Source organism: Watersipora subatra, chromosome 9 (assembly GCF_963576615.1).
Source record: "Watersipora subatra chromosome 9, tzWatSuba1.1, whole genome shotgun sequence".
NCBI classification, from domain to species: domain Eukaryota; kingdom Metazoa; phylum Bryozoa; class Gymnolaemata; order Cheilostomatida; family Watersiporidae; genus Watersipora; species Watersipora subatra.
The window spans coordinates 35,584,784-35,611,727 of record NC_088716.1 but is presented as its reverse complement, the minus strand read 5'-3'; the positions used below and the strand labels follow the sequence as shown (position 1 = coordinate 35,611,727).

The 26,944-nt window shown below is 34.8% G+C and overlaps 2 protein-coding genes across 3 annotated transcripts in view; one reads left to right on the top strand and one right to left on the bottom strand.

The window, feature by feature from the left end:
* LOC137405046 (methylenetetrahydrofolate reductase (NADPH)-like) overlaps positions 1–9,441 on the bottom strand; it is a 40,332-nt gene extending 30,891 nt beyond the window's left edge. Inside the window, exons 1-3 of one of the 2 annotated variants that reach the window (XM_068091273.1) lie at positions 9,280–9,441; positions 8,366–8,595; positions 5,749–5,987 (exon numbers count right to left, since the gene is read on the bottom strand). In XM_068091273.1, coding sequence (XP_067947374.1) covers positions 5,749–5,987; positions 8,366–8,586 — 460 coding nt within the window. In that variant the 5' untranslated portion in view covers positions 8,587–8,595; positions 9,280–9,441. Of the gene's footprint in view, positions 1–5,748; positions 5,988–8,365; positions 8,596–8,860; positions 8,956–9,279 lie in introns of those variants that run through there. The other variant, XM_068091272.1, reaches the window with a different exon arrangement.
* Positions 9,442–20,333: 10,892 nt separating this feature from the next.
* LOC137404362 (uncharacterized) lies at positions 20,334–25,199 on the top strand. Its single transcript, XM_068090561.1, has 7 exons — positions 20,334–20,372; positions 20,819–20,879; positions 21,438–21,565; positions 22,455–22,520; positions 23,559–23,603; positions 24,258–24,318; positions 24,419–25,199. Exons 2-7 carry the CDS (start codon positions 20,819–20,821, stop codon positions 25,021–25,023), a joined length of 966 nt encoding a protein of 321 aa, XP_067946662.1. The 5' UTR covers positions 20,334–20,372; the 3' UTR covers positions 25,024–25,199.
* The last annotated feature ends 1,745 nt before the right edge of the window (positions 25,200–26,944 follow it).

Below are 26,944 nucleotides of genomic sequence, written 5' to 3'. Positions count from 1 at the left end.
GCCGATACCGTATGTGTTTCTCTATCGACATGCAATCTATCCAAGATATGTTAAATGTTGCTCAATATGACTTCCCACTGCTGCCCACGCGATACATCATATAGACATGATCAATCTGACCTTCACTTGAGATCACCTTACCACAGAAATTCAAAATAAAATGCGAAAATTTGAAAAAAATATGACTCAATACCCAAAGTAATTTTCCAGATAGGACATTCAAAGAAAAATGCCAAAATTTATAAAGAGATATTAGACTTAATACCCAAAGTAATTTTCCAAATAGGACATTGGAAGTTTCATAAAACAACACCATTTTTAAAATCGGAACCTTTACGTAGTTTATGATTTATGGTGCTTGGATAATATTAAACTGTGCTTTGTATCATTTTTTATAGTTTTGAAACCATGGAACTCAACAAAACTAGTGCAAGTGGTAGTAGTGGTGGTAAAAAGTCAATTCTTTCCTTAAAAACAAAGCAGTTCATTGAAGAAAATCACCAGCAAACATCTTCAGATCAACTCTATAAATATTCTACTATCCGTCTAATTGTCCAGTAGTTATCAAACGAAATTGATAAAAGTTGACGTGATGTAAAAAAAGAAAATCTGAAAGGATTGAAAGCGTAGAGGCTAGACATGAATATTAAAGATTAAATGTAAAGAGCAAATATGAAATCACAAAATAACTGGTGTTAAAGTTCACCGAGACCAAGTTACACATGCCTTTATCGACATCGAACCTCTACCTACATGCTGACCTGTGTGTTTCGGGTAATAAAAAGCGTTTATACAGAAAATTCATTTATTGATTTCTATTTCACATGTAACAACAGTTACCATTCTAACTTTCAAACTTCCTATCATGAGAAGTGTTTTATGCAGTTCAAATAAAATAAAAGAAAAAATAAAACATCTGTAAAGGTTTTCAAACTTTTCAAATCACTGTAGCTTTTAAATTTCACATGGAAAAATTATTTTGTTGAAATAAGTTAAGAAAAAAAATGAAGCAACTGTGAAGATGTTAAATGTGAAATAATAAGCAAGTAATGGCTAAATAAAGTCTGTTTTGCTACGATTACAATAAAAAATTATTTGTTATACAAGGATATGATTTGAAGTCGTGTTAGTGTTGGCATCGTAAAGTGAAAACGTCATAAAAAGTGGTATAGAAACCCATAGTAATTATCCAATGCCAACCGCCCTGGTGAAATCATCAAAATTTTATATATATACTGTACATATTAAAAATTAGTAACAAAACAATATGCTAACCTTGAAGATTGACTTGCAACAAAATTCACATTACCGTTATTTGATATGAAAATATTCACCATGTCTTACTCTGTTGTGTTGTAGGTGCAAAATATGTGGAAATGTGATTACAAGCTCTTAAAAGCTCAAAACGAACAGAAAATCGCAGCCACCCGAGACCGCCGTAGTTTGGATGCCCTTTCCAAAACGACTCAAATGTGATGTAGTTGTGAGAGATGGTTTCTGTTTACACTCTCTTGCAACCTTATTCGCAAAATATTTTCACAAATATACTTCACGCATTCAATAAAACTATGTCTATTGTTCTTTCGCGTCTGTTTTATCGTCATTGTAATGCTGTCACTTTTAGCACTGGTATCTTATAACTTACCGTAAAAAATTGTTAAACTTTTTAACCTTAGCTCGAAGGAGTACATATCATTGTCTGATAATCATGACGAGCCTGTTGGTCACCTGTGATAATCGAAAAGTGCTGCAAAAATTATTTGCGAAGTATCGGGTCACATGATCAGATTACGACTTGATGATTGAATAATGCCGAAACAAAACTGTAAAGTAGCAAGCATCCATATTTGATACGGGGTCTTCGGTAAAACCCGAAGTGTTTGTCATAAACTAGTACTACGATAAGTTTTATATTGAGCTTTTTATTGGCCTTTCAATTAACGTGAGAACATACGTGACAAGACGATAACCAACTTTCGTGGTTACGTCATCGAAATAAAGAGATTCCAATCTACGGCGGCTTTTCGTTTTTGAGCTTTTAAGAGCTTGTAATCACATTTCCACATATATGGCACTTACAACACAACAGAGTAAGACATGGTGAATCTTTTGATGCCAAATAACTGTAATGTGAATTTTGTTGCAAGTCAACCTTTAATAACTATAGTTACCTGCAGTAACTTTAGTGTATTTAGTAGTTATGGTCTGCAAGAAAACGTAACATACGTAATGCATGTACTACATGCAGTACGTACCTTGGAAAGTACTTACCATCGAGACAGATGTATAACGTCTACGTTGAATTTAACTCGAATAAATTTATCTTACTAAACACATACTAATAAAGCTAAGTTTTAGTATGTATTTTACTAAACTAAACTCGGTCATAAGCTTAAATTTTACCACAAAGTCTGTTTTCGAATAGGCTTTCACTATAACTTATAACGAATAACGCTGAACTGAGATAGAGAGCATTGTATATCTCTTTCAGGCGTTGTGGGAAAGTTTTCGGCAAATAGCATATCGGCATTTTTTCGCTACTTCGTCGCAAACAGTACACCTATGGCCAAACTTTAATTTTGAGAGAAGTTTTTGTTGATGTCATATGGCAAAAAAAAGTTGAAAAAATTTTGTCTTAGTATGGTGAAGATGAAAAATCTTGTGTTTCATATATCCTACATATTAATAGGAACTAAATCTCGCATCCTGCTGAATTTGAACTCACAAATTTTGCAGCCGCAGGTTTGTATTTCAATTGTCTAACCACGAGTCTATGAAGGTTTTTATGATTCATAGCTCTTACTATAAATACACCCTTTTCCCGATTTCACATGCTAAATGACATATTAATTGAAACTCTATTAACTCAATGAAACACAATGCTTTTGGGTGTTTTCAAGAACTTCTATTTCCGGTTTTTCATAAGGTTCAATTGCTAAATTGGTAAAGGGTAATACTTTTCATGCGGACAATTGTATTATCTCGAGTAGGAATTGCCTCCACATTCTCTCTCCGCTCGGTCAGACAAAGACGATCTGATTTCATTTTCACATTTGTATCAGTATCGAAAGGTGCCAGTATCGTCGTATTCAAAGTTTTGATGGATAGCTTCTGTTGGAACAGTAACCTTTTTACAGACACGCACACACCTATGCATAAATTGTTATTATTAATTCAACATATGCAGAATTTTTATTCTGATTTCTCAGTTCGTATTAATTGTATCATTACCAAATCATATTTTATTGTAATCATAGAAAAACAGACTTAATTTAACTATTACTTGCTAACTATTTCACATTTAAATTTAAACACTTTTAAAGTTGTTATACGAGGTCTGATCCAAAAGTTCCCGGAATGGAGTTATATACTCGTGTATATTTTCACGATGGAAAAACCCATTGCAGCGTTGGTTGGGAAACACCTCTGGAGTGTTGTTACAAAATTTCAAGCTGCTATGACAACGCATTCTCATGTGAGCCGACGAAATGTCAAGGTCTGTCAGGTGCTTCCGTCGATTTGTGCTCATTTTTGAATGTAATCGTAGCGAAATAGACTATTACCATTTATTACTATTACTATTTAGCCATTACTTGCTAATGATTTCACATTGACATTTAAACACCTTGACATTTTTATGTTTCCTTCTAATTTATTTCAACAAAACACTTCTTTCAAGCTATGAAACTTTAAACTTACAGCTGTTTGAAAACCTTTAGTTGTTTTATATATTATTAATTTAGTTGTCCTGCACAAAACTTTTTCCTCAAGATATGAAGTCTAAAAGTTACAATTGTTTGACAAAGTTTGAAAACCTTTACAGTTGTTTTTAATTTCTCTTTTAATGCATTTCTATTACACAAAATGCTTCTCTTATGATATGTAGCTGGAAAGTTAGTAGAAAAGGGCAAATGTTGTTATATGTTAAATACAAATCAATTTTCTGACCAAAGACTTTTTTATTACCCGGGCAACGCTGTGTAGTACAGCTAGTATATGTATGTATACGACGTATATATACGACGTACGTATACGTACGTTATAGCGCAATAATATCCTTCGCTTTTTTACGTCATTAATTCGTCTGCACATTCGCGGAAACGCCGCCATATTTGTAGACAAACCATCGTCTTTCTTGTTCACTTTACGTTATTGAATAACATTTTTTGTATTATTCCGATATTATATCGGTATTCTCTGGAAAAACGTGTTCAGCGTCGCTATACAAAATTGCGAACAATAGCGTCGCTCGTGAAAATTAATTGAAGAAGCTTTGTGTTTTCAACAGTAAATGTTGTCTACAAAGATGGGGGACTTCGATAGAATGACATCACAGAAAAAAACGCACCCATAACTATTTTAATATCACAATTAATTTTGTGATGCATATCAAACTATCTTATACAAGTTCTACAAAACCCTTGATGTAATAACAATGTGTTGCCTACGACAGTACGACAGTATGTTGTATTAGTTAGCCACAGTAGCTGGCTACAGAAGTAAAATGAAAATAACTATGTGTTAGTATGACAAACAATCTTTAAAATTTTGTGGGAAAAAATTCTTATTAATAAATGTTGTCTTCCTGCAATGAGCAACACAAAATACTGAAGTTGTCACACAACCAAGTAGCAACCGTATCTACTAACACTATGATACTGTTAACCACCTTTAAAACCGCAACAGACACGCAGAAATGTCACAGACAAGACGTGGAATGTTCAAGTCATGCAAGGAGTATTACCAGCCAAGCCATTGTTAGCACCCAAATCCTTACTACTGACAGTAGCTATATTCGGAGTGTCTAAAGTAGCCAGCCAGGCGGAAATGTTGTTAAGCTTTGCATTTGTCCAAATGAAAAACAAGATGCGAACAGGAATCCCTGAAACTAACTACAATGTATGTTGTTGAGTTGATAACTGGCCACCTCACCCTATCAGTGCACATGCACAATATCCAAATCAACGCATGCCTAGATGATCTCACCATAGACAAGGGCACGGAAGAGAGGCGTGGCAGTGTTTAAATATGGCTATTGCGCTCAGCAACTGATGGGTCATGCAAAACTTGAAAGTTATAGGAAAAATCACGTGCACGTAGGAAGAGTGTGACCCGTGCATGAAGAGTTGGAATGTAAACATAATACACAAGCTGTGACCTACTATGAGAAACAGTAAACAGCAATCACAATAAACGGCACACGCCAAACGATCTGCTGCAACAGCAACCAATCAGGTTGTAAGCATGGACAGCAAACACAGTTGCAATAAAACATGACCAACATATGTGACAAACGATAACTTCAAAAACGCACCGCAGTAAATAATTCCAATAGTAATTACCAATATCGCAATTAATATTCCAATTACAATAATGCAGTAATATTCCGATTACAATAATGCAGTAATATTCCAATTACAATAATGCAGTAGTATTACAATAATAAAGTAATATTCCAATTACAATAATGCAGTAATATTACAATAATAAAGTAATATTCCAATTACAATAATGCAGTAATATTACAATAATGCAGTAATATTCCAATTACAATAATGCAGTAATATTACAATAATGCAGTAATATTCCAATTACAATAATGCAGTAATATTACAATAATGCAGTAATATTCCAATTACAATAATAAAGTAATATTCCAATTACAATAATAAAGTAATATTACAATAATAAAGTAAACATGATGTAAGTTTTTTAATCCTAATTTCTAAAACCTTAAACTCTTCTTACCTCCTCTTAATAAGAGCAAACTGCTGACACCCATTTCAATGGCGCGGTTTAAATGTCTGTCAACATCCCCCATGCGTTGGTTGCATGAGGTAAGATGCAGCATGGTATTTAGTCCCACATGGTTGATCATAGCCATGGCAAAGGTAAGAGAGCTCGTAGGCTCAGAGCTTAGAGCGTTTCCCGCCACATGCCAAGTGATGTCACAAAACAGGGGACTACCTCGACCCATCCGCTCCATTCTGCCAAACAGAATAGTAGTTAGCGTGATGCCAACCTTTACCTACCGTAGCTAGATTACAGTGCATCAAATAGCACCCATAACGAAAAGCATTTTGCTAATAATAAATATCTGCCTGTCGCAACAAATAGGCTCTGGTAAAATGCATTGGTAACATACATACTGGTAACATACATACAGGTAACATATCCCCTATACGACAAATGCTGACTATCATCAAACCAAGCGTTTGAGCAGACAGCAGCCTCACCTGTTTGGCGCACAGTCTTGGTGTGATCTGTGGTGTTTACTACCACAGATCACACCAGTCAACAGAATTTAAAAACCGATGAGCCATCTTCTTTGTGATAAAAACACAAGCACAGACATGCCAAGTTGTTAACTTAAAATGGGGAAACCTATGGTAAGATTAGCTGCGCCAATCAGACGGCTTGCTTAACAGTGACTTGGCGTCACGTAAAACTTTCCATAAAGCTGTCACACTGACGAGCATTCCTTTAAACAATAATAACTGCAACAAAAACATTTTCTATTACCAAATATCATCCATGTCATCTCTGTAAATAGTGTGGCTTCAAAATACATATATATATATACATATATACATATATATACATATACATATATATATATATGTATATATATATATATATATATATATATATATATATATATATATATATATATATATATGGTAACATTTGGTAAAGCCATCTCGCTTATGATACTCTGATTTTCAATACGCCTTATTGCACGGCTAGGCATTATTTTATTTCAACCCCATGTTGACTGTATATTATATGCCTGTTCGATACATAATTTCTTACTAAACTACTAGGATCAAAACTTTTTAGTTATAGATCACCTGTACATACAAATATTTTGATATATTTTAAGCAGTTTGAGCAAATATTTACCTCAACATATGAAATAATTTCCAACATTGCTTTAGTTTTGTAAATGACAATAAAACGCAAATAGAAATTGAGTGAAATTGAAAATAAAATACAACAGCTGAAAAAATTAAGTTGATCTAAATTAGATATAATGTAATTTAAATTACGCCATGCCCTGCATTCTTAACATCTATTTCACCACCAAACCTACTTATTTGGAGACCATAAACTTTCGTTTTATGTGTCTCTAAAGCAGAGTCACAATAAAAAACTGCTTAACCCGTTATGCATACCGCAGATGCTCCTACAACGTAAACAATATTTTCCAAGAACGTTTACGTTGTGGGGAATGTATGGTATGCGAACAGTAAAATACATGTTTCAAAGATTGCCTATTCAAAGATTGCCTCCATTCAAAGATCTTTCCAAAATCACCCTTTTGGCCATGCAAAAAGAGAAACTAGATTTAACTTCATAATTTGTTAGCTGTACCGAAACTGCAGTGTTATTGATTTGCATTGACAACTTTTCTCCTTTTTTCATCCCTTTCACTCATTTTATGGTTGGTGATTGCAGTAATTTTGTAAGTTAAGTACAATTTTGACATCCATTTACAATAGTTTGTTTATTTTTTCCAGACAGCAAAGTCTATTTTCTATTCAGCAAAGGAAAACTGATAACAAATATTTTATGTCTACAATAAAGCAAAAAAATATATTTTTACCATAAAAAGAGCAATGTTTAATTGTCCATCGTCTACAAGGGGGGTCAAGGTTATGATAAAAATCTTTCAACAACATTTTAAAACTCATGACATTTAGATTGGTAAACCGACACTGTAATATCTGCACTAATAGATCGCCTGTACGTATTTCTGATCAATTGCGCAACTACGAACTCGCTCTGTTTTGTCGACATGTCTGACATCTGTCATAGCGAACCTGAAGTCATGGAGCTTGTATATATATAATAAAGATAACGCTGCAAATAAGTCATTTTGTTTCATAAGTGTGGCGAGAAAAAGCCCGCGAAATTTTAAGGCTAACTACAAGATTATCGTTAATCAAATCGAATCTAAAGAACTTGCACCGATTTGACACTTTACATTATATGGAAGTTTTTACGTCGTACGAAGCAAAAACTTTACAATTTATTTACATTATGCGTAATTTACGTTATGGCTGGTATACGTTAGAGGCGCGGCTACTGTACTCAAGTATAATTCTAAGTTTCTAAGGAGAATAAAGATAAGATTTATAAGTTTTACAGTTTTATAATATATTATGTTAATAGTATATGTAACTACTTGAAATACTTTTTTTGCTAGTAAAGCTCTTAAACGAAACAAAATACAGTACATTCCTATCGGATTATTTGCTTCAACATATATTACACGATCATTTTGGCAAATGAAGCAAATAACGCCACAGATTAATCGGTAAGTCAAGATCTGGCTTTACGATTTGTATTTAAATACACCTACCTAGAAAGCAGGTTGAGGGCTCCATTAGCAGTTCTAGGAGGAAAGAACTCAAAGGAAAAAAATGGGTCTTTACTATCATATCGGTCTTGCACTTTAAGACTTAGCGGTCGAAATTTGTATAGATTTATCGACGGCGACTGACTCCTCGAACTATCACCAGATCCCGATGTAGGAGGAGTAGGTGGGTCAAACACAGGATCCACAATGCCTCTTGTTGACATGATTTAGAGCTAAAACAAAGGTAAACATAGCAATGCAAACGATCCAACAACAATTTGATAAAATACAGCCTACAGCGTTTTACAAAAAAATATTATAAACAATTTACAACTAAGCGTAAGAGAATTTATCAATTTATTGTAGATCAAATTCATGCTGTAACCAAACTTGAATAGGACTCCACAGAATTGCTGATTCAAATTAGCATTACACCAGCAAAATTCGAAATTTTATGTAGACACACAATAGGCTATATGCTGTAAAAGCATTTCGTACCTTTTCGTTACAAAATGAACAGGAACTTCGATACTCAAGGCGAAAATAAACGAATAATACTGGTAAGCGCTCCTGTCAAGTTGATGCAATGCTGCGAAAGAGAACAAAGAGGTGGACGCCGAGGCTTTTATACAGTTCACAGCTCCGCCTCGTTTGCGATCGACTCCTTCTGCTGCTGATTGGATAAAATTGGTTTTTTTATAACCCTCATATTACGGAACGTCTGTTTACTGAAGGGACATGCGCACAGAGCCCGCTCTGGAAACTGACGAAAGATAGACAGATTTTTATTTTCGCCATCTCACATAGCTTTTGAATGCAAACAATAAAATATACAACTTACTGATAACAACAAACAAGTTTAAAGCAAAAAACTAAAAAATAATATAACGACAAAAAGAAACCGAGATAATACGTACCTGAATCATTCAGCACGAGCGCTCTTATATCCTTGCACTAAATTGTTTCAACGTAACGTTGTATCAACGATCCTCAGCAAAAAAGGATCTACCGAGAGTTTTGAATATTTTACCGCAATACTTTGTTTTCAATTAGTAAATAAAGAAATGTAAAGCACTAAATATCTAAAAGTTAACGACAAATCGTCCTACGGATAACCAAAGATACGTGAATGGGCTGAAAATGACCTTGCGAAAACATTTAGCGATGTGCTTTACAGGAAACGAATGAACGTGGTAATATTTGATTCACTGAATGATACTAATCCTGTAATGGCATTGGCCTATCCAAACCAATAAACTTCCGTGCGACAATTCGAGCGCCATCTTGAACAGTGCTGCATAGGCTTCCAGCTGGAATTAGTGAAATGGCGGATCATAATTATCCCAAGAAAAAAACTCATTTATTTACTGAAAATCAGTGTTTTGCCATTAGTTGCTACCACTACGACAACCCTGAAGCACGGAGGGTGAATGATATCTCATTTCACAAGTAAGTTGAGCGCTTTATTCCTGCATTAATAGCACTAGTACAGCAGTAGCTGTTTAGAAGAAGCTTGCTAGTAGCTGGTTAGAAGCTTGCTAGTAGCTAGTTAGAAGCGTGCTAGTAGCTGGTTAGAAGCTTGCTAGTTAGAAGCTTGCTAGTAGCTGGTTAGAAGCTTGCTAGTAGCTAGTTAGAAGCGTGCTAGTAGGTGGTTAGAAGCATGCTAGTAGCTAGTTAGAAGCTTGCTAGTAGCTAGTTAGAAGCTTGCTAGTAGCTGGTTAGAAGCTTGCTAGCAGCTTGTTAGTAGTAGCTTGCTAGCAGTTGGTTAGTAGTAGCCTGTTGGTTAGTATTTGGTTAGTAGCTTGCTAGCAGGTGGTTAGCCAATTTAGCTTAGCTAGTGTGCTTACTTGTATGCTTATAATTTTTATAGGTTGCTCTTGCTACCCAGGTGTTATCTGCATCAGTGGCTGATTCTCTAATTACCCTGAAAGATTTAAATTTGCTACAGTTTCAAGACTGTGATGCCACAGTTGAGATCATTCAGGTTAGTGAGTGTGAGTCTATTTTCCCATGTGTAACTACAATTTGATGCAGCAAGGACTTGTTATTGGAAATTTTGATGTCGTGCATGGCAGTGTGATCACAGTTGGAATAATGTAGGTTAACTTATGTAAGTTGTAGATATTAAAATTCAGCCAATGTTAGTAAGTGTGGTTTCTTGTTGTGTTTCTGCAGAAAGTTGATAGACTGTTTTATATACTCAATAGTCGGTCAGTTGCAGTTCGTGGCTATAAACGGCCTATACGGTTGTCTATTATGGAGTGTCTAACTCCGTTTTTACTAGACACAAAGACATATCTTATGAGTTTGAGAACAATGGATGATACACCTTTATACAACACTGGGTGGTACTACATTTTTTGTTGTTGCAATTGTTGCTTGTTTTACTATTCGTTTCCTATCTCTTCGCTATGGTCAAAATAGACTGAAATAGTAATTCAAATTTTGGATTAAACCAGAATTGCACACGTAATATTCTGGTAATGATCTATTGTTTGGTGACCTGATATACTCAGTTATTTTTTCACAATGTCGGAGTTTGTTTCTATGGTTAAATATTCTTCGTTTATCGTTCTCTTTTCTAGAGTATGATCTTTGTGTGTGTATTGTTCTGATTTTTAGTTTTCTAAACTAGCAGCTGCATCATGTAGTGTGGTGCGATATTAGTGCATAATTGTTATAAGCCTGCATTAACTTTTATTGATGTACAGCAGGGGTGCCCAAATGTTTTTAATTGAGGGCCAATATTTAATATTTGAGAATTTTGTTAGGCCTCAAGATGTATGATTATATGAACCGAAGTTGTATATGAGTTTAAGAACATTATTGTATTTCTATAACTATATATTATATTACTTTACAATTACATCCACGCATCAATAACAAATTATGTTTAGTTGTCATTAGTGAATATGGAATACAGATTACGTGCGCCATTTGTATAGAGAAATACTCTACATAAAGTTTTACAAACCAGCCTAAAATGGGTTACATAATTCTTTGGAGACCTTGTAAGGTAGGCCACGTTAAATTTAATAGTGGGCCATCGCAGGCCGCTATCTGAGCATCCCTCATGTACAATAACAAAAAAATGAACAATGTTCGTGTATTGACATATTTTGGTGGTTTGTAGGCATGTTTGCATTACTGGATTGGTGTGTGCTGTTGATGTAGTGCTCGGTTTAGTTGAGAAGTTACTGAAGCCTGGTCATTTAGACTACTTGCTGATGTACAAGTTCTCACAAGACCATCTAGAGTTGTACTTTAATGCTGTGCGAAGGTGTGGTATGTCGTACAGTGCTTGTTAATTCGTCTCATCCAAGTAAGCTGAAAATGCACATATTATGCTTTGCAGTATGTGATTTCACCTGTTAGATATAACTTTTCAGACCACACGCTGCTTTCAAGCAAAATAGATCAAGTGGACCAAATCAAGGATGGTACAAAAAATGATATCACCAAGCTTCAAGATAATGGGCGCCAAAACCTAAATACAATCAATTCATATATTGCTGGACACCATGATATTGCTCTACTATGAATCTATTTTCGTGGTATGTGTGATTGTAATGGGGAAATAATTGTGGCTGATACCTTAACTGCCTAACAATTTTCTTTTAAAAATCATTATTCAGTCCATATTTTAGCACCATTCTTCTATTCTATTTCCAATTGCAACAAACGGATAACTGTTATTATTTCAGGAGGTTGGAACAACAACCCATTAGTAGAGCAGTTCCAGCATATCTTTAGGCGCTTGGTTACAAGGTGTGGTGTTACACCAGGAGCTACTGGTGAAGCTACTGTGTCGAGTTCAGCGCACTCTGTTGAGTTCAGCAGAGCACAAGTGAGTTGGTTTCAGCTCCCTCCTGTTAGTTACAGCATGTTGTATCTTTGGCAGCGTTGGTTTCAGCATACTCTGTTGGTTTCAGCAGGGCAAGTGAGCTGGGTTCAGCTCCCTCCTGTTGGTTTTAGCAGGTTGTGTCATCAGGAGCGGTGGGTCCAGCGCAAATAGGTTAGAAATAAGGGTTGTGTTTACCCCACTCTTACGAGTTTTCTTCAGAATCTACACATAACATTCCTGTTAAATTTGCTTTGTCATCTTATTCCTATTTGGCTATGTTTAGTTTGTGGGCGTTTACTTTTACTTGTGTGAGCTTATTGGATATTACTGGTTCTGCTACTTGTAAAGGTTGAAGAAAACTTGTTAGAGTGGGGTGGAGACAACGTTCATTTTTGGCGTATCTATGGTACATTCCTGCAAATAGCTCCCTTGTGCTCTGCTGACACCATCAGAGTGCACTGAACCCAACGCTCCCAAAAATTCAACCCACTAAAATCAACAGAAGTGAGCTCAACTCTTTGTAGGAACAATAATTACTGAGTTAGCATAGTTATTGTTGCAATTTTGCCTGCGCTTGATGCTAGTCATTTAACGATCAGAAGAAATATTTCTCCAACAAATAAATGATTTTATTATAGTAATAATATCATGTGTCTCTTTCAAGAGCCAAACACAAGCTACCTTATCGAACAATTTGCAGCGGGTTTTATAGTACTTATATAAGCAGACGGGTTAGAACTTGACAGCTAGGGTTCAAACTGACCAATCATATTGCTTTGCTGACTTAGTAAAATTTTTACATTTGTAACAATAAATAATAAGTGAGCAGCAACTAGTCACTATGGTGTCATAAACTAGACACTAACAAAAGGTAAACAGATAAAATCTTTGTAAAAAATGTATATAATATGCAAGGAAGAGTACTCTTTGGAAACAGCAAGACCTATCTGGGCAATGAAAAAGCATAAATATGAAACCTTATCTCGAAAAAACATATAAGCAAAATTGAAAAACTATTATCTGAAAGGATTTTAATTGTTAGTGCTTAATTAGAACAGTTACCTTTACTATTCCGACAGGCAATCGTGATCACAAATAATTTTTACTAGCACACGGGAAGCTAGAATAAATTTTTTAGAAGCTGTCCTTTGTGCAAACACTTCTATAAATCTTGGTAACTGGTATCTGTCCTCTTATCTAGGTTAACCACTATCCCAGAAGTCCTTACTTGATATATAATGGCTCGGTCGCCTCCTCTTTTCATCAGTTTATTGGAAATGAATGCATACATCCAATCAGGCTTACTCTACAGAGTTGCTCCCAATGGCCCGTCTCATCTTTCACGATTTTTAGGTTTACTACAAGGTGATAAACTATTGTAAGCAATACTGATATTTACTAGTAAAAGTTGCTTTATTCTACAAGTCCAGCAATTTAAATACATAACTAACTCAATTCTAAAACAACATTAGTAATATTAATAATGGCAAAAGGTTGTAATATTAGTTAGCTTATAAAAGTTACACTCTTAACTCAAACATGATCGTTCATGTTCGTTCACTCATTGCCATACGGCTGTGAGTCTGAGAATCATTACATAAGCAGAGAGTTTCAGACGATAGTGGGAAAAAAGAGACTCCAAAGACGAGAGAGAGAGAGAGAGAGAAAGAAAGGGGAGAGAGAGAGGAGAGAGAGAAGCTCCTCAGCAAGCAGAGGGGAGAGCGCCTAAGCAGGTCTTCTGTAGATAGGCACTGTCATAGACAGTGTATTTGTAGTGCAATTGCTCAGGAAGCTGTTTTTGAATACTCCGTTCAATCGCTCCACACCATTCTCTGTGGACTCCTCTCTAAGCACTCTATTTTCGTGATGACAGCTTTAGGCTATGGGCCGAGCAGGCAAAAGAGCTCTACAAATCATGTTCCGTTGGCATTCCCTTTCAGTGGCAATTTCTGCTGTGATTTAGACTAATTTTGATATGGATAGTTGAAAACTGAAGAGTTGCCATGGCTGCCATTACCACTTCTATGAGAAATTTGATAAAAATGATATTTTAGGATTTGTCTACCCTGTATATAAGATTCTTTCCATAGAAGCATCATAGAAGGTTTGCAACTTTTATCATAATTATTTTGCAGCGAGTTAGAATTTCAGTGATAAATTCAAAATTCATTTTCTATCTATTTTCAAACATTTCATATCCTACGATTGTTACATGCACATGTAAACTATACACATAGATATATTTATATGTACATGTGTATATAATTGTATGGATTAATAGCTTTATTTTACAACAAAAAATTCAAAACACGATAATTATGTTTTATAACCTGACAATGCTGAAACATAGAAAATAATAAGATACAAGATAAGTGCATTTATGGTTTGAGCTTTGACATGACTTGTGTAGTCCACATACATGGCTATCAAGAAATTAATTTGATAAACATTGACTAAGCACACAGGTCAAACACTTAGTCACTGTCTAGAAAGCTGGAAAAACACTTTTTAAAGAGCTCAAAAGGCCTGTTTCTAATGGTGTTTGCCTTCAACTTGTCTGCAAGGGCTCCCAGATTCACAGAACATGCTATCAGATACTGACTAACAACAGCAAAATTGATCTTGGTAGGAGAAAACACAGTGAGGAGAATGAGTATTTTTTAGATTTGCGATACTTTACTACTCAAACATTTAAGGTGAGATAACTGGACTTATAATTATTCTATAAAATAATTATTATGTAATTTAGGTACATAATTAATAATTATTAAGATGGAAGGAATGCAGACATTGTAATCCGTACAAACCAGTAGTGGTGGCTACTGATCAAGATGCTTGTATTCAGTTTGAAAAATAATTAAATTTCAATCCAGCAAGGCATTGACCATTAGTCTTGCCCTCATTTATCAAATGGACAAATAATGCATGTATTGACTCTAGTTTATTGGTCTAAGCCACATGTGTCAACCTCACGGCCACATCCGGCCCATCTTGTAATAATCAGATCTGGCCCACAAGATCATTTTACATTATTGTTATTCGTGGTCCATCGATATGAAGCGCTGATGACATAATACTGCACAGAGCTGCAGATCCCATAATTCAACGCTTCAGCTGCCTTGCTGTGAACTTCTGGGGTCAATTTAACCTGAGATTTGTTTTAGAATGATATTTTTGTCTGTTTTTCTCCATATTTATGCTCTAAAAACATTCAGTTTTAGTGTGTTAAATAAATGTTAATCCTGTTCAGCCCGCAACCTAGATTGTGTTGTCACTTTTGGCCCCTTTTACAGTTTAGTTTGATATCCGCTGACTTTAAGCTGACTAAGTGGTGATGATTTCCGCAGTCAATGTTGTCCTGGCATTCATTTAGCCACATGAAAAGAGTTGGAAACCTGCTACTCATGATACACCTTGTTAAAATGAAGACGAACCACCAAATAAAATCACAATTCTGCTGTTCACTTACACACATCAAGACCTACATTTAAACATATACGCATGATTTGTGAAAAGAAAGTGTGGTACTACTCACACAAATCAACTACTTGCAAAGCTGTCCTTCATGTGGCCAAAACTGTGTCTGCTAGTATGTCCATTTATTCTGTAAATTAACCTAAGATAAGATTTCTTCAGTTGCTTTGACTATGATTAAGTAATTGATAAGCAGTGCCCTGTATTGTTTTGCAGACCAACTTGTACTGGTATGGCACCAATGATTGGCATCATGTCCCCCTACAAGCAACTATTTAAGCCCTCGCAATGGATTTAAACTCCTATTGACATCTTCAAGCATGATTTCGCGTAAACAACTTTCTAATTTTGCGAGCGGTGCACCTGTCTACATATGCAGATGGATTGAAGAATGCTGCTACCATCAAACAGTAAAAACTTGTACTTTGTAGAACTTTGATCAAGATGTGATTGCTTTAGAGATTGCCTCTCATTACAAGTGTTATGACGAGCATATCTGCGTAATGCTCGATACATAACTGCGTAAGTGGTGAAAATGTTGATCAATCTTGCCTTAACAGAATCAATTAATATTGTTCACTACTTACCTATGGTATCTTGGAACTTTTTTATGTAAGGGACAAGCAGAGAGCTGTGCTTTTAACTGCAGTTTGTGGATATTACAGCCCAGGTTCCCAGAGGGCAACTGAGTTAGAAACCTTCTCAGAGGACTAGTTCATATCTGTAGCAGACATGATCAAACTACCATAAATGCAGTGATTCCAAGCTATTGAGGATGTGGGGCCATCCTTGTGGATGCCTTGGCGGTTATCCAAGCCCTGTCTGCCAGTGCCATATCCAGTCAACTTGCTGATACTATTCTTGATACTATTATTGCCCATACTAAGAAGTGCAAGGCTGCTTGTGTGGATTTTGTGATCAAAAACTTTTGCAAGAATAGAGCTACTAAGGCTACTAAGCTCGAAGATAAACTTACAATGTGAAAATCTCATAGGTTTGCTTGGTTTTTCTGGCTGTCATGCAGTTTCATCCTTCGCAGGCAAAAGGAAAAAGAGTCATAGGAAACTCGTCAAAACAGAAGTCGAGTCTGAGAATCATTGAAGTTTCGGGGCAACTTTATTCTCTCTGTGAGACTTACACATGCAGACTCTATGGCCAAGAAGATAATACCCAGGAAAATGGCACAGACTTCAACTGACTAAGGGACAGGCTTTTTGTGTCTAAGTCTAAGCCAGTCAGTCCCTCCCTTCAATCGGTGAAAAATCATGTGCATTGTGTCAATTATGTAGCAGCTACCTACATGTATATGGAAAGAGGCAACAACATAACTTGCCAATGCACCATTTCCTTCTTTACATCGGTGGATACTGGGTAAGAAAAACTATGAGTATGCAGTGAAGTTTCATACCAGAATCATCGCCAACCTGATATTCTACAAGCAGTTCTATGCGAGTGTCAGAAAATCAGGCACCGAGGGAACTGATGTTCCAGTATCATGGCAAAGCTGCCTTACACAGAGCTTTGCACATGCGTGCACTAAGACAAAACTGAAGCGAGAGTAGCAGATGATGTCGAGGGTGAGGACAACGACTAAGAACTCAACATATTAAACAAATTCCCACAGTTAGGATATGCGATATTCTGAAATATTCCAGCTCATTTTGTAAGACTTGATATTAGTTACTAATAATACTACTAATAATAATGATAATAATAATCATCATGTTCACAGTGCTTGCAGCGTTCCTATTATTTTCTATGATTCAGCATTGTCAGGTTATAAAACATAATTATAGTGTTTTGGATTTTTCTATAGCCTAAAATAAAGCTATTACACTAAACAATTATATACACGTGTACATATATGTATATACATGTAGGCCTATATAGTTTACATGTGTTCAAAAATGTTCAAAATGTTCAAATGTTCAAAAATAGATAGAAAATGAATTTTGAATTTACCACTGCTATTCTAAATCACTGCAAAATAATTTTGATAAAAGTTGCAAATCTGATGCAACTTTTATCTAATGCAACAATCTGATGCTTCTATGGAAGGAATATTATTTACAGGGAAGATAAATCCTAAAATATCCTTTTTATCAAATTTCTCGTAGAAGTGGGAATGGGAGCTGCGGCAACTCTTCAGTTTTGAATTATCCATACCAAAATTAGTCCAAATCACTGCAGAAATTGTCACTGAAAGGGGTTGCCAACGAAAATGCAAGATAAACTGCCTTGGCCCATGGCTTAATATGCCATTGTATTCTAACATAACAACAAGACTTTACGTCAGACAATGTATAGCCTTAATGATTTTACTCAGCGTATTATTCTCAGACAGGTAAGCTGTTCATAGTTACTACTGTGTACTGTATCCTTCATAGAGCTGTAACAAGTCTATTATTTTGTTCACAGACACGTATAGAGCTTTATAATTATCAATGGTTTTCAAATATGATAAAATGACTTCAACATTTGTGAAACCTAAAATATGATCGTGTTTTAGCACATTTGAACTCGTGAGAATAATAGACTATAATATAACTCTGTCAAACTTGGAGCTAATTCACAGATGATGACATATAAATTCTTAATGAATTTAGAGCGTATGATTGGTTCACAAATTTCAACAGTTAAAAACCTATTAGAGTTACTGACAGCAAGCCTTAGATCCCTAATATCTGATCATTCTATCGTTGATAGAGATTTTTAAACAGTAAAATTGGCTACATGTTCAACTAAATCCTACGATTCGTTCATATTAATTACCAGTTAAATGTACTTGAAAGAAATGACTAGAGTCTGTTCTCCTTGATTCAGATGTCCTGACATAATCCACCAGTTTCAACAGTGCTTACAGAGTTAGTATTTGCAAAGACTCTGTCAGCAAAGTTATCTTGACCAAAGCGATTGCCAAAGATTTCACCGCGAAACCCTCAAGAGATCTTTAATGATGCAGAAGACTTCGGTGAGATTAAATTAGCCTTAATTCCATAGAGTTATTTTTAAATCATCAGGTGCATGAGTTGTTTTCTCTATTTGCTTAGGCATGCTTAAAGATCGTAACAGGAAATGGCATAAGAAAACAAACGGGTGACACCTTTAGTATAGAGAAGTTACATATGTAACAGGGTTAGTAGAAACAGGCTGGGTGGAATGGAAGTAATTGTTGCTAGAAGATTTATCATCCACTGGAGAATATAAATACAGAAAATAAACCTTGGATAGTCATGATTATTATAGTTTTGATAGGATTAGTATTTGTGATGAATATTAAGTTATATTAAACAAAGCTCTTCAACAGCTTCAAGCAACCAATCAAAAATCAGTTTTTGTTAACTAAATGAATAGACAACTCTAAAACTTCAAAGATTTTTACTATAGCATTTGTTGACCATTCCACTTGGAAACAGATAGAATAGGTATTGATAAATTTTTTCATGAAGAAAAAACTTATGGTTAATGTGGAGGGTTCTGACCTGTAAATATTTTTTGTACCCTGCACTGATTTTATCATGCTTACACACCTGCTTTAGTAACATCTGAGTCAAATTGGCATGCAGTACATATAAACAGGAGAAGATAACTCTTTAATATATTGAAGTTATGATATTTGCGCATATTCACGAAGTGTGACAGACAATTTAATATAAGTTTTGGGATAATTAAACATTGTCATTTAGAGGAGCACACATTTTTCATATAATAGTAAACAATGCTGAGGAAGATTACATGTTGAATAGTTATACCAAGAGCAGCTTATCTCTATAGTTAGTAACTTTTATTGTAACTTCTATTGACTATCATACCGGCAGCATAACTGAACAAGTTTTAAAATGGTAAATAAAGCTTATACAGTATGGGTCAGCAACCACTCTCACTCTTGCTACTGCCCCATCACGTATTTTAGGCAATTTGGAACTTTTCATAGCCAGTCAGCATGTTAAAATTGTGCCAAAGCTGAGTTTTTGAACTTGTAGCCAAAATGAGATCGGATGGTGCATGGATTATTCGAGAGCAAATATAACAAACCCAACTCGCTACTTTCAGTTAAATAAGGTAGACAGTTAGTCAAATTCCAACTACATGTATTTGAATCAATGTTTAGGTTGAGGAGTTTAAAGCTGTCATCTCAAGCTTAGTATGGGGATTTTCCAACATATACAGACATTCAGTGAGTTCCTTAGTTTCCTTTATTATAGTCTTGCTGTTAGTCACTTCTAGATGTCTATGCACTGACCTCTATGAAGTTTATATTTCTCAGCAATACTAAAACTGAACTGATAAAACTTGTGATCATTAGTAACTGTAAAATTATGGGTTTTCATCCCTAGTGAAACAGCCAGTGTGATATTTCAGGTACATAGCTGATGATTTGTAATGATGTTAGTGCAGAATGATGGAAGTGCTGTGATGTTGCTATGACAACTATATACAAACAAACAGGATCGAGTTTACCGGTTTTAATAAAGTAGTACTTTCATGTTATGGAAAGTTCAGAAGAAACTATATATGAGACATGAACTATGCATCTTATCACTGAGTAGCTCTACTAACATTCTAACTAGTAGGTTAGTTGACTATATCACAGCATAAGTCTCTGAATAGTACATATAATAATAATGTTTATGTTTTACTAAACAGACAAAGAATGGGACCAAGGCTAAGTTGGAGAAAATAAAGCGGGAGGTAAGAAAGAACAATAATAATATTGTACCTTATTATTTATTACAACATGAAGCAGAAGACAATAGTTTCAACTGGTTAATTAAAAACTCACATGTCTTTAACATTGAGTCAGCATCATCCAATCAGCTCACTGAAGGGTCTAAAATATAATGTTTTGCGCTCATCTTTCTCATTGAAGAATATATTACCCTTAGTATCCTCATTTGTCTTAGATAATAGGCTTGTATCATAACATTTGTAATAACTTGTCATTTAGAAGTCATCCATAAAGTTGCGACTTAGATGACCTTATCTGGGTCACACCACAAGGTCTGCACAGCCTAGAACCACCAGTATGATCTCTGCCAGCTTTTAGTGGTAGTAGAAGAAGGCTTTGGATTGACAGATGATATTTATAACATTTATTGACAAGTACTTAAAATATAACTAGAAACTTACAATTTTAGATGGTTAAGGTGATGAAACCAGTTGCGAACATTGAGCCGATGTGGGCGGCCATGACACGCTGTAAGTTTGTTTGCCAGCTTTAGTTCTTTGTTTTCTTCTGATTTGTTTATTTCTAAGACTGCATGAAGTGAGTATGAGTGAGAGAGGAGTAGATTAAACACAGCTCTAAGTTATTCTTGTTCCTTTGCTGTTCAGCTAGTTGATTTATTTATTATTTCTATTGGTTTATCGATTTGATTATTGACTACTGATTTTAATATTGATCTTATCATTTTAACAGCTATTTATTAGTGTAGCTGCGTAGAAATTGTTCTTTCCATGTCTTATAGCCTTATCTTGGGATAGTTTAAAGCTGCTTTTTATACTTTTGTCAGCAAATCTTTCAAAAGCTTGTAGATAAGTTATTGAGCACATTTATATTTACATAGTGGTACCGCAGCAACAACTTCCTTCGATTTTGGAAAAGAAACGTATGTTTGATATACAGTATTGGTCTCCCGATTCACCTTGTTCAGCTGTTAGTTAATGTTCATTCTGTTGTTTGGTTAATTGTTATTTGAGCTAGTATTAGAACCAACTGTATCCTAAATAAAACAGGTTGATTATGTTATAATTTAGCGACTCCAAAGAAAAGCCTCAATAACCATGGAAGGCTTCAAACCGCAACAAAAAAGGTCCCGGAGGTTTCCAATAAGAAGTATGACAGGCGAGTCAAAGGAAACAAAGATAAACCTTCTAATGTCAAGGTCAGTTGTACAAATTAATACTGCTGTAATAAAACTGATGATCGCAGGTAAACTGTTGTTAATTTTGATAGAAATTACTATTAATAATAACAGTTGGCAGTTTATAAATTTGTAATCTTTTATGGTTAGTATTTTTCATAATGAGGATGATTTTTTTCCGTTTCAAAATAAATAAACAAATTAAAGCTTTCATGCAACACGCTAAAGTTTGTTGTTCAACAAACATCTTTTTTTAGGAGTTCAAAGTTTTTTTTCAAAAGTTGTTGGACACAGAGCTTGTGTGTTACTTGTAGCCTTATTGCAGTATCATCTGTAACATGTTACGCTAAGCTTGTGATTGTTAGTTGATGTGTAATTAGTAAAATTTATAAAATCCGCACCGTTGAAGATATCTTTAAAATTGGTGAATTTTTAGTGAATTTTTTTGATGCAACTTGCTTCAAAATAGATGCTCATGATGGAACATAACAAATAAAGGTTTGCGCTTTCAATGAAAAACCAACTTCTGTATGAATATTAGCTTTAATTGTTGCGGGTTAGCAGAAGAAACATAGAAATCTTTAAGAAACTCACTAAAATTGATGTTAGAGGTATGTTTCAACTGACATATCTCATATAAATGAAAGTAGAAAACTCCCGATTGTATAGTGCTTGCTTACCATTGGCTACTGACTTGATGTATATCCAATGTTAATCATTTAACAAGGAAGTGTCACAAAATGACAGTTTATGACACTTGATGCAGGTCACATATAACAACTGACCAGTTCTTTGGAAGGCTGTTGAAACGTATATATGTAACGTCGGAATTTTCAATATTTTGTAAATAATTTTGTTCAATTAATTGAATAATACAATTAAATATTCAACTTACACAAACTTTTTGTAGACTGAAACATACAAAGTTGTCATATCAAGTTTAGTTGGAGGTGTTCTTGACATGTACAATCATGTGGTGAGTCATTACGCTTATTTCCTTTTCCTAGCTGCTTTGAATCATACACTAACTGATTACTTCTGTCACTGGTACTCATAACTTTACTGAATGCTGTCGATATGTAAAATCCTCTACGACTGTAAGCAGATGTAGACATAAAATACATCGCTTCACTTACTAATTTACCTCCGCCTCTAGCACATTTGACTTATTACCTAAATTCAGTATACTTATGAGTATCAGGTGACAGAGAGGATCACTTACTATCAGTATACAGCTTTAGGGTAAGTGAGCTGTGATGGTACAACTTTGAGTTCTACTGTTGTACTGAAGCTTTACTTTTCTAAGTCAAACTAATAATCATCAGCTAAATTATGTTTGTGTAGATGTATCCTCAGTCTAATGGTTAAATAATCCATCACATGTTACAGTTGTGATAAAGGTTTGCTGTGAGTGAGTTGGTATTACTACATACTGTTGTCATAGATGTTGTTGAGGGAGTGGCTAATGCTCGGTGGTTAGGGTGCTAGCTTACGATCAATAGGTCAGTGGTTTGAGTCACATTAGGACCATTGTTAGGACCAGGAACCACAATTTACTATGTGCCAAGTTTGATCAGTATGCTGGTGATTAAACCAGCTCCCCCATTTGCCTAACAACCCTGCATGCCTGAAACAAAACCTGATTAAAGGCGGAGGAGCTGCTCTGCTGGCTAATGGCTAATTAGCTAAAGCTGGTGCCTCAATAAAAACACCCAACAGAAGGCAATGACAGACCGCTGTTCAAACCTTCATAAAAAGCTCATGGTTATATAGGAAGTATAGAGGAACCATGATCGCCTATGTCCTAACAGAACATCGTACCGAGAGAGAGTTGTCATGATAATTGTACCAACCTTTTATGAATCCTCTGGTCTGGTGGTGCATGTTAATATACTGATCATATATTGGGTCTAGTGCTGTAGAATAGTTTCATATGTCATTAATGTTAAAACTACTAGATAGAAAAGTATATGATAGCATACCTTCTGTTCATAACAACTCATGTTTCTAACAGACAGAAAATGGAAGCGGTGTGGAACTAGACAAGATCAAAAGAGAGGTGAGGAGAAAGTTATTAACATGTTACTCCCTTTATTACAAGATGAGTCTGTATGAGTCTGTAATTTAAATATTTATCATATATTTAGTGATACAATAGTTGACTACACTAGTACAGTACTTCATTACATAACAGTCTGGTTAAACCTTTAGTAGTAACTTACACCATCTAATTGACTTGAGAATGGACTTACACGAAGTTTCACCAGATTTTATTAGAAAAGTATTGATTTTTATCTATTATTTAAAAGTGTTTTTAGTCATCTGACTGTTGATATGTTTTAAAATTAAAATCAGCAAAAATTCATCGCTATTAATCTATTGATCAAATCACTTCAAACATTAAAGACAATTGGAAATAATAGGAAAAGACTTTTTGATGGAAATCATTAAAATTTGGTGTCAGTTAATCTTTAAGAAAAACAGACATGCTAAGATAATTTCATAAAACAAAGTTTTGATGTTTACCATAAGTAAAAGCTGGAGTTGGAGTAAACAAAGTTGGAGTTGCCTTTCCTCTATCAGCAGATCCATGCTAATGAATATAGCAAGCCTTGGCTCTCTGTCTTTAAACAAGTCAACTTATTAACAAGACAAATTAATCTGGTAGATGTACTATGTAATAATTATATTAGCTGTACATGTACTTTTGTAGGTAGTCAAGGCTCTGAAGGCAGCACCAGAGAGTGCAGCAATGTTGACTGCACTTGTAAGCTGTAAGTCTTCCTGCTAAACTTTCAACTTTAATCTGTTCTACTTGACTGGTTTTCAAGACTCGATTTTTTTGAAGAAATATTGTAACTTTTCTTATTTTAGCCGAAACAAAGAGTACATCCGTTAGGAAAATAAATTACATGCCAGCAGATAACCAAAGTACCTGTAATGTTTCCAACTCTGAATCCTGCACAGAAGAACTCCCATCTATAAAGGATGCCAGAAAAGAAGATGGAATTTTATGTGACACAAATAATTGCTTGTCTATATATAAACAAACACTTCAAGCATCCGGTGACGCCTCCAAATCATTGTGGGAAAATTATAGCAGACGTACATACAACACCCTCTCTGATGCGATGGCTGCAACGAAAGAGTTTCATATAGTGCGAGCTAAAGCATTGAAAATTTTGGGAAAGAATTATCCAACCTTTGAGCGCAAAGGAGGTTGCAATGAAATTATACCTCATGAGTACGTACATCAATCAACAAAAGACAGAGCTAATATCAGTTTCAGAAGTTGTATTCCCAATAAACCTTGTCTAAAATCGCTCAGTTGTGCGAACTTGGCATCGCACGAAAATGTTCAAACACACCAACCGTGTGCAGCTGGACATGGACATCGTGTCATGTTAGGGGGAAGAAAGTTAGGAAAGAAAGACAATAGCGCTAATTATACTGTTTCTCTGGCTGCAATATTATTGTAATGAACTTTATTATTTCTAAATTTTACTTCATCCGTTGTTTTTATATTTCTTCTCTGATTTGAATTCCTACGTCCCTTCTTCCAATTACTAATTCTACCTTATGTTATCCCTTGTTCTTCTACTGACTCTGCTATTGTGTGTTAATTTGGTTTGTTTTTATTTCATAATAAAATCTTATTTTTGTGTGAGATCCTACAAACTGTATATTTAGCCATCTTGAAATGATGTTTTCACTTCATTTTCGTGTTGTGAATACTTTTTTGCGTATTTTACTGGCTTATTCCACTATTATTTATATTTAGCCTATTACTATTCATGTAAATATTAAAATATATATTTTAGTTCAAATCAACCATTGAACACACCTGGCAGCTAACAACTAGGTCCTAGTGCTAAAGTTCTTGTAAGATTGTCTCCACCTGACTCAATAACTGTATCCCATTGGTACATACACGTATGATTAGTCATATACTCTCTGGTTAAACATTAATGAAACCTTTGCTAATCATGACTAGTATAATGGTACAGCATAAAAATTACTATAATTATGTTTGTATAACTCTGTAGAATTAAAGCAATTTCTAGACCAATAGCGTGTTAGGTTATATAAGATTCAACCAATAGTCAGAGTATGACACATAAATATGTATGAGTGTATATAGAGTGGCCAATAGCATTTTGTTACCAGCCGTTTTATAATATTATACTGGAAATTCCCCTGTCATACAGCCCACGACCAAAGTGATAATGGAAAAAGAAATGGTTCTGCCCATTGAGAAATGCAATATTAGCAGTCAAATGGCACTGCAGTGCAATAGGAGAACTGCAATGGTAGCTGCAATGGTAGCTGCAATGATAGCTGCAATGGTAGCTGTAATGTATTAAGTGTTAATATGTACAACAAACAGCAATAATGAAAGAAAAAGGTTATATGTTTATATCTCTCTCCTGCAATAGGAGAAATGCAATATTAGCAGTAAAATGGCAAGCTGCTGTGTAATATACATAGGCTGGGGGAGCTGTATATCATTAGTCATAGCAACCAATAGCAAGAAAGTTGTGATATTTATCTAGATTTTTAAATTGATATCTAAAAAATTATGCTGAATTTAAAAATCTAAATAGATTTTAGCTGGTTGTCATAGAATTAGATGTATATATGTAAGAAAATGTAGGCCTATTACATAATTTTGCAGATATTAAAAACGGCTTGGCAGTACCGCAATATTGGGCACAGCCGCAGTATCATCAACAAAATCTTTAGAAAAATAATAACAGTAACATATTGCATACTATTAGTCACTATATACTTTGATCTTGTAAATTCAAATGATTATTCTTATAACTATATATTATAATAATCTTATAAAATCGAATAATTGTTCTTACAATTAAATATTGTAATAATCTTATAAGAATCGTTAAAAAAATATCATCATAATTTCTTTTACTTTCACTGCTTTGGACATCAGTTGGAATACCAAAGTACTCATTATAAGTGTCCAAAATGTCAGAGTCCGATAGAATCGGCAAAAAAGAAACGATTACTTTTCAGTACTTCGACATTAATTACAGAAACCTTCAGCAATTGGACAATGTCATAGATTGGTGAAATGTGCACGCTTTTCTCGTGAAATGCGCACAACCTAATGGTTCTACTCTCTGTCGCACGGCCTTATCGGCGTTTTGTTAGCCGGTCTTAATTTTGATTAAAAAAGGTTTGTCAAGTTTTTATTGCGATTTTAGGCCAAATTATCTGTCTAGTTATTTATAATTCGATCAGATGGGTAAGTTTTAAGATATTGCGTCAACTTTTCAAGGACTTGGTAACATATTTAAATAGGTTTATATGTGTTTATATCATTATTATACTTAAACAACTCTACAGAAAAATAGTTAAATTTTTGGATGGGATTTCGGT